The sequence below is a fragment of the Corylus avellana genome, chromosome ca1, assembly GCF_901000735.1.
Source record: "Corylus avellana chromosome ca1, CavTom2PMs-1.0".
In the NCBI taxonomy this organism is placed as follows: domain Eukaryota; kingdom Viridiplantae; phylum Streptophyta; class Magnoliopsida; order Fagales; family Betulaceae; genus Corylus; species Corylus avellana.
Genome location: NC_081541.1, coordinates 16,246,799 through 16,255,006, shown reverse-complemented (window position 1 = coordinate 16,255,006; position 8,208 = coordinate 16,246,799). Strand labels below are relative to the sequence as shown.

The 8,208-nt window shown below is 35.7% G+C and overlaps 3 protein-coding genes across 3 annotated transcripts in view; 1 reads left to right on the top strand and 2 right to left on the bottom strand.

Moving 5' to 3' along the window:
* Nucleotides 1-397: 397 nt before the first annotated feature.
* On the bottom strand, nt 398-5,115 carry LOC132167076 (uncharacterized). The gene is made up of 8 exons (XM_059577972.1): nt 4,913-5,115; nt 4,726-4,835; nt 4,515-4,561; nt 4,341-4,426; nt 4,014-4,122; nt 3,032-3,045; nt 1,902-2,003; nt 398-702 (listed from the first exon to the last, which is right to left on the bottom strand). Exons 1-8 carry the CDS (start codon nt 4,955-4,957, stop codon nt 580-582), a joined length of 636 nt encoding a protein of 211 aa, XP_059433955.1. The 5' UTR covers nt 4,958-5,115; the 3' UTR covers nt 398-579.
* A 184-nt stretch (nt 5,116-5,299) lies between these two features.
* On the top strand, nt 5,300-8,191 carry LOC132167595 (uncharacterized). The gene is made up of 5 exons (XM_059578605.1): nt 5,300-5,389; nt 5,485-5,579; nt 6,183-6,238; nt 6,386-6,480; nt 7,671-8,191. The coding sequence occupies exons 1-5, from the start codon at nt 5,321-5,323 to the stop codon at nt 7,791-7,793; spliced, it is 438 nt and encodes a 145-aa protein (XP_059434588.1). The 5' UTR covers nt 5,300-5,320; the 3' UTR covers nt 7,794-8,191.
* LOC132161837 (uncharacterized) overlaps nt 7,814-8,208 on the bottom strand; it is a 4,989-nt gene continuing 4,594 nt past the window's right edge. Inside the window, exon 9 of the mRNA XM_059572074.1 lies at nt 7,814-7,836. Within this exon, the coding sequence (XP_059428057.1) occupies nt 7,814-7,836 (23 nt within the window). The remainder of the gene's footprint in view (nt 7,837-8,208) is intronic.

The window sequence follows — 8,208 nt, the reverse complement described above, 5'->3', positions numbered from 1 at the left end:
GAAATTCTTAAACCCAAATCAAATTTGGGTCAAGTTGGGTGATTTTTTTGTTTCATTTTATTAATAAGTCATGCTTGCATGTGGTGGGTTGGCTACTAAACTTCAATTGCCAGGGTTGGATTTTTTTTATTTTTTATTTTTAATATATATATATATATATATATACACACACACACACTAAACTTCACAAAATGAACTGAAAGTCCAAGGCAAAAGGCCCTCAATATGAATGAATTTTGGTAGACCCTTTCATTCCAGATGCACTGTAATCTCTCCTTTGAAATTTTTTGAAGGGAGAATGATAATTTGCTTCATGGAGATATTTTGGGGACATTGACTATTGTCTTGGTTTTGCATTATAATCAAGCTCTTGTCTTCCAGCCAAATGCTTTGTCCAGACAGTCAATTTCTTCGTGAGAATTGCAATAAAAGCTGTTGCAGAAACGTTTCTGTAAACAAATATGGAACTGAAGGAATTGACCACTAGTTTAAACAACTTCAGTTTGAACAAAGGTTCCTTTCCAGAACCTAACTAAAGATATACAAAATCTGAAAGAGAAATCAGAGTTTACAAAATGTTCACTTCATTTCTTCAAGCTGAACAACCACATCAAAACTGAAATTTTCACCTGCCTCAAATTTGGCCTCCAGATCTTCGAAACTCTGCTCAACTCTCAAGTCTTTGCCGACTTTTAAACCTTCCTGCAACAATTTCGAAGAGCAGAGAACTAAATTTAGGCCGTGTATGATTGAACAAACCAAAAAATCCTCAATCCCAAGAGGGTAGGTAATCGTGTTGTTGGATGATGCATCACTAGGAATGCAGTTTCAGCATTAATGTCAACTACATAAAAATGATAGGAATGATAAATGAACAATATTAGGGAAGCAGCATCTTGATAAAAGAAGAGGATGAGGAAGAAATGCAACTTCGTTTTAACAAGATAACATTGAATATCAATAAATTGTCAATTGTCTTGTGCCATAATGTGGCGTGGCTGCTCGACTTTCCTAGAATATATCACATGTCAACTAATCCCTGAAACTAGAAGGATGTTTAGTAAAACCAAGTAACTAGCTACACGTTTGAAAGTTGTACAACATTGAGCGAAGAATATGAGAACAAGTGTGAGCTAGCAGGCGGTCTCTCAGAATATCTTCGCCAAATTAATTATTGTTCTTGGAATACAAATCAATTGGTGGATCATTCAAATATAGGTGTTGCATTTATATGTTACAAAAATTTCTCTTTCACTAGCACGCAAAAGTTTTTTTGGTATGCATAACTATTTAAATAAAATTGCTGGAAATTAAACCTACATGCTCAAACTTTAAGAATTTTTCAACTATTCTAGAATAGTCCAAACATGGAGCATATTAGTTGCACATCTACAATACAGCTATTCTCCATAATATTCACCACCCACTCATAGATCATTTCATACAAGCTATTATGGAGAATAGCTGCACTTTCAAACTACATACAAGCTATTAAGATTTAACATGCCAGGCACTGAAGCAGATAATAATGTACAATGTTCTAGTTTCCACTTAAAAATGCATAAGTGCTGACTTTCGACAGTAACGCTGGAACTTGTTATTGGAAAAGGTCAAATTTGGACAAGATATTAAAATGGTTCCAATAGTGATCATATCTCAAAATTCTTTTGTAAGTTCCAATAATTTGAAACAATGATTTGGATTCCATACACATAAAATACATGCATTTGAAAGAATTCACCTACTATCATATAGAGCATGACTAATATGAAGCTAATATATCAAAGTAATAAGCAAGCATTGTTTAGATAAAGCACATGCAAGCAAGTAAGAAAAATTCAGGAGTACAACAATTAACTCAAAGAAAATGAATAAAAATAATACTATTCTATATCTATTACCTTTTCCACATATTCAGCTATGGTAGAGTTGATTACTTCCATGATTACTTGCTTGTAAACTTTAGAAGGTCCGAGGACTTCTAAGAGAATGTCTCTTGGTATCTGATAAACACAAAAAGGCATAATGCAACCCTCTCCACGGTCAGAAAAGTTCTAAACCCAGAATGCTTGTGTGTGTCTGTATGTATCCTCATATGCATGTCAATCCAGGCAACCTTATATACATATGTTAATATATATTTGTGCCTATTAGCATGTAACTATTCATTTTTCTTCTAAATAGCTAACATAACTAATCTCTCTCTCTCTCTCTCTTGTGCACGAATGCACACACAAACAGAGACATACATATACATGCATGTATGCCAGTGTTTATGTGACTATCTGCATGTACATGTGTCTTTATTGGATGGTTTAGATGGGTGGAGCCACAAGGATCAGACAATAACTACCATTACAGGTGCCAATGGAGCCATTTTGGCTTCTCCATATAAATAAAATAAGAGAGCTGCCAACCCAGCCCCTATGCCCATGGTTGCATTTAAAGAAGGATAACTTTCGAACATAACTGACCAAAAAAATTCTATGTTGCAAAGTTAAGAAAGAAAAAACATAATGGTTTCAGTTAAAGAACAACCATTTCTTAAAACTGGAAAAAAAAAATAGAAAAAAGAAAAGAGTCCCACTGCCCTGTAGTTGGCGTTGATGGAACAAAGGAACTGCTCTCAGTAGACATTGAAGATGTTTGTAGTTGCACAGTAAGCATATGAATTAACTTCAACATAACGAGGCATGCTATGTCAGGAGAGCAAAAGTATATCTTCCTTTTCAGGGTCAGGAGGGTGAGATAAATCTCAAAATTTCATTGACAGGTATTTATATATAACTACAAATGAAATTGTACACATCGGATATTTGTCCCACCAACTATTTTAGAAGTCTTTGATCTGTAATATGCATCACATGTGACTGCTAAGGGTTGGGGTTGACAATGCGTGCCAAGAATGACACACAGAGACATCCTCACTTAACTAACACTTGAAAACCATTTCCCAATTACATTGCAAATCACAATTAGTTAAATAAGTTGATTGCAGGCTGTAGCAGAATCAGAGGACAGAGAAACTTACATCCGGTGTTTTTCCTGATAGTCGTCAAATGTTTGTCAAAGACATAGCCGAGGATGAAATCATGAAAAAGAAAATGTTAGAGATATATTGATTGTAGGAAAACGAAAAAAAAAAAAAAAAAAAAAAAAAAGGGTATAAAGTTATGCAGGACGATCCTTAGTGGTCATTTTGATAATCTACATAAGCAGTCAAATTAACAGCATTCAAACTTGCAAAAGAGAAAGAAGGCCAGCTCTCTCTTCATGCTTTCCTTTTATCTTTTGATTTAAGTTTGCACAAAAAAGCTCCTTCTTGCAGCAAAGTAATCTGGAAAGAGTGTGATAATCAACCAAAGAGGACATAAGAGGAGACTACTGCCAGAAATGTCGATGGACAAGGCATATGGGGCAATTCGGCCATATGCCTGTGAGCCATTTTCTCTTTGATGTCCTTGCCCCTCTGCCAGTTTGTCCACTAGATCACTCTAATATATTCTCATCCCAGCCACTTGTCTTCTTTTTCTAATCTAGATGAATATCCAATCTCAAACTTATAAACTTTATCTTATTTAATAATACACCAAGCATTTATCTGTTACATAACAGTCCCTTCAACTCAACAAATCATAATAATGTGTATAGAACAAACTATAGCAAATCACCCACATCATGAAGAAACCCAGATGATCCCTGAAAGTCATGGTGAAAGCAACAATGCCAATGATAGAGGTCACAATTGTCTGATATAATAGTTGCCTGTCAGAGCATGATGTCATAATCTAGATGCACATAAGAGCACAGAAGTGGTGGAAAAAGTGCATGGTCGGAGCATGTGGAAGCACCTCCATACGAAACCACAAGTACATGAAATGCTCCTCCATGCTAGCCAGCCACAACATATAACAGTTAAATACTCATTGAAAGCCACTTCATGGACAGTTGAAAAGGCAATAAAAGAAATGAGCCTCTCTATTGTAAACATCCACCGGATTGAAAATTCTTACCTCCTTTCACTCTTCGAAAGCCACGGATCGGCTGGGCTGCAGCAACCATTTTGTCGAAAACAATGTCGAAAATCGCTTGAGTTCTGATGCCAAAGACCTCAACGCTAACCTGCCGACAAAAATTCACTAATATAACTTGTGGTCGGTCAAAATCAATAATAGTAATGACTAATCATATACATTGCATTAAAAAAATTTCCATCAACCAAGAAGAACAACTAAAGAGGATAAGAATCATCTCCATGACAATATGGACTTAGCTTTCCTCGAATCATCATCACTACTGTTGAACAAAAAAAATCCCAAAATAAAAACATTTGGCATTACCATTAGTTCTCCAGCCTCACTGGTACTTGTACGAGAGATAGAGAACTCATCAAACAGAGACGAAGAAACTCCAACATCTTCGGCCACTAAGAAGTGACATAAATTATTATTTTGCAGAATAGTTAACAATAGAATCAGATTGCTACTTGGAAGAGAATGAATTGGGATTTGCACCTGGTGATAATATAGCAGAGACAGCAGGAAGATATTCACGGCTTCTCCTGTAAGTTGAAAATCAAATAAGGAGTACATGCAAGTTTTACGCTCATTCAGAAAACCAACGAAGTAAAGCAAATACCCAATAAGACTCACACATTATATGAACAAAATTTCCCCCCCCCCCAACCCAAAAAAAAAAAAAAGAATTAAAATTTTCAAGGCTTACCCTGCGCGAAATTCTGGGGCATCAAATCTCAAATGACGTGAAAAACAAGAGCTTCTACCGGTAAGCTTTGGAGTCAAGCCATGTACGGGTTTCTTGTGATTTAATATTATCTACAATAAATTTCAATTTGTAAGTAAATTACCACAGCATTTTACAAGTTTAAAAGCTTAAAAGGATGGAGGATAACCTTTGGATTTAAACCCAAGAAGTGGGTTTTAACGGCTATTTCCATTATCTCCTCCTCTTCTTCTTCTTCTTTAGTCTTCACCCTTTGTTATTTTATCTGGCTCTTGCGAATGCCCGGTCTCGCTGTGTCCAATCTAGTGCCAATAAGCGGTGAATTGCGGAAACGACGACGTTGTGGTGCTAGTGTTCACAGAACCAGAGCAAGGAGCAGCGCGTTTTGCTGCACTTTTGGCGTTTGCAATCGTTTGAGCACATAAACGGCGCCGCTTCTACACTTCAAGTCGTTGACAATGTGAAGGTAAGTTGTTGTCGTTCGTGTACGACCAAACGGCAAGTCGTTGAACTCTCCGGACAGAACTTGGATAAGACTGTTTCGTGAGAACACGAATCGCTACGGAAGAAGCAGAGCATGGCTTCGATCACGATGACGTTCAGAACTATTCCTTCAGGATTTCAACAACATCTCCGTTCTTCCAGAGTAAGCAACCGAATCGATTCTTTCCTTTTCCTAACAGTTTCTTAGAAACCAAACAGCTTTTCGAATAACAAGAAAGCTCTTGTTGTTTTCAACAGCAAATTTCCGTAACAAGCTGCCACAGTCGTGCTCTAACATGTCGAAGCTCCACATGCATCGATTTCCGTAATATTCAGCAGTATCTGTGTAGGAGGTAAATCACTTCTTTCTGTAAATTACTTTTGCAGTTATTTTTATGCTTATATAACAGACCCATCGAAGCACATACTGTGACATACATTACAATTTCTGTAAAATTCTTCAATCATATCAGGATAGTACATGGGAGTTCACATTTTGGATCATAAATTACACGTATGAAGAACCCTATGATGCATTGATTTTGAAAATGCTAGACCTTCTTATGTGCCTAGTTTGGAAAATAGACTATATAAAAAAGTCAGAAAAGCTTTTTTGAAAAAGCTTAATAGCTCTAAGTCTAAGTCTATTGTGAAAGGCCGACATATTTATTGATCGATTCACATTACCTCTTATTAGATGCTAATTGTCCCAACATATTTCCTTTTCTCTGTATATGCATGTGTGTCAGCATGTTTGCGTCAAAGTATTTTCTGCCAATTTTTGGGTTACTCCCTTTACAAACTTTAACTTCCTCGGCTTCTTAATCACAAGATTAGTTCTCCTACGTTAAAACTTTTGCATGCCAATCTTTTGAGAAGCTGGGGTTGATTGTTTTACATATTTAGAAATTGGACTTATAGAAGGATTTGATGCCACTCATTTCTGTTGTTTTCAGGCTAGCATTTCCTAGTAGTTCCCATAGGAGAGGTCTAATATCTGCATCTAGTTCAGGTGAAGTTAACTTCAAGCTGCAATATTATATATCCGCAGTTTCTTCTTTCTTTCCCCCTTTTATTTGGAAATCTATGCAGTTTAACCTCTTATTCCTACATTTGTTTTTGGTCAGCAGTTAAGTAATTTGGTGTTCTGGTGTTGTAGGTTTAGAGGCATCTATTACTGATAAGAAGGGCAATGCTATAACATTGAAAAATGCGAAGATAGTCATCGAGTCTCAAGATGAAAATAAGATACAAGTGAGCATGCAATAAATTTGAATATCATTTGTGGTGTTGATATATAGTTCATCCCCAATAACTCATGTTTTGGCTTTATACGAAGTGATATGATGTTTCTCTAGACATTAGTGGTAGTTGGGATTGTCATATTTGATGTTTTTTTCCTGTTTTTTTTTTCTCTTTCCCTAGGCATTTCTCCTTGCATGGTATTACCTGTAATGGGATAGGGATCGATCCAACTGTTGAGAGTCTGAGCCCCAACTATTGGACTTGGCTTGGCTCACTAATGATCTTTCAAGTGCAGGCCTCTATTATCTAAGATTCTTTATATGCATAAAAGTGTTTCTTTCTTTTGTATTGATGACCTGTCAATGCAGAACAGATTGGATAAATTTGGTTGCTGTTATGTTCTTTGGAGCCTTCTATACCATAACTTGGTCAATAGTTATCCTTACACATTAGTAGCTGTAAAAAATGAGTTATTATCCAGTAGTAAGTACCAATTGTTATACTCACAAAAAAATTAAGTACTAATTGTTTCTGAAAGATGAGATCATTCAATAAACTGTTCTTCAGAAAACTAAGTTTTTGTTCTAGTCACGCTAGAATTTCCCTCTTCCTGGTTAAGGTGAATGTATCATTATTGCAAGACTTGAATTGGTTGAGTTTGTCTTTTTTCTAGTGAAAAAAATCATTGAAGTACTCTAGTGCAAAAATAAATGGTGAAAATTGTAAGAGTGGGAAGAACTCTAGTTATTTTTTCACTGGAGGCATTCTCCACCATTTATTTTTGCAAATAAAGTTCTTCGGTGATTTTTTCACCGGAGGCAAGCCAAAGTACAAGTTCTCGTTCGTTTGGCTGGGTTTGTTTGGTTTGTCAACTTCTTCATTCTGCATATAGTTTTAAAGGTTGGCATTTTAATTCAAGAAGATGGGTGGAAAAAAAAAATGTTACTAGGTTCTTCTATGTTTGGAAAATAAAGTACTATTTTTATCTAGTTGGCCATCTAATGTGCAGTTTATGTCTATGAGAGATGTTGCTCAATTGAACCTATAAAACTAGCTGAAAAATGTTCAGTCCCGAAACAAATGGTTCCTTGTACGTTTTGGGAAATAAATGCCCAGAATTGGAGGTCTTTCTGGATTTTCCTGTATTCAGGTGTTATTGGACCTTATATTGTAATGTTCTCATAATGTTCAATTGGTAGGTAAGAGTGGAGTTGACTGGGGATGAGACGCAAAAAGTATTTGATCAGGTTTTAACAAATTTAGCTCGCGAGGCACCACCAATTCCAGGATTTCGCAGGCAAAAAGGAGGTATACTACATTGATATCCCTTGCCTTAAATTTCTCAAAATAAGGGTCTGTTTAGCCCTGATTGAGCACAGGTTGATACACAATAGAGATAATATATTGTGATTGATTGATTATTGGATGACCTCTAAAATACTTAGGCATGCACTTTGTAATTTCACTAAAAATCAGCACAGATATGTATGGATGTATATCATTGTTCTGTTCCTTCTAGACTATATTTACTTTGTAGTAATAAATTTTTTATACTTAACATATAAATCTTTTTCCGTGTTGCAAACCCAGGGTTTTAGTATATAATTATGCATGCAGATTTGTTTCAATTATTTAGATTGCAGATCAACCAACAAATGATATAGTCAATTTACTTTCTTTAATTTGTATACAATATATAATTGAAAACATAAAGGACTTGAAAATAATAGGGCTTTT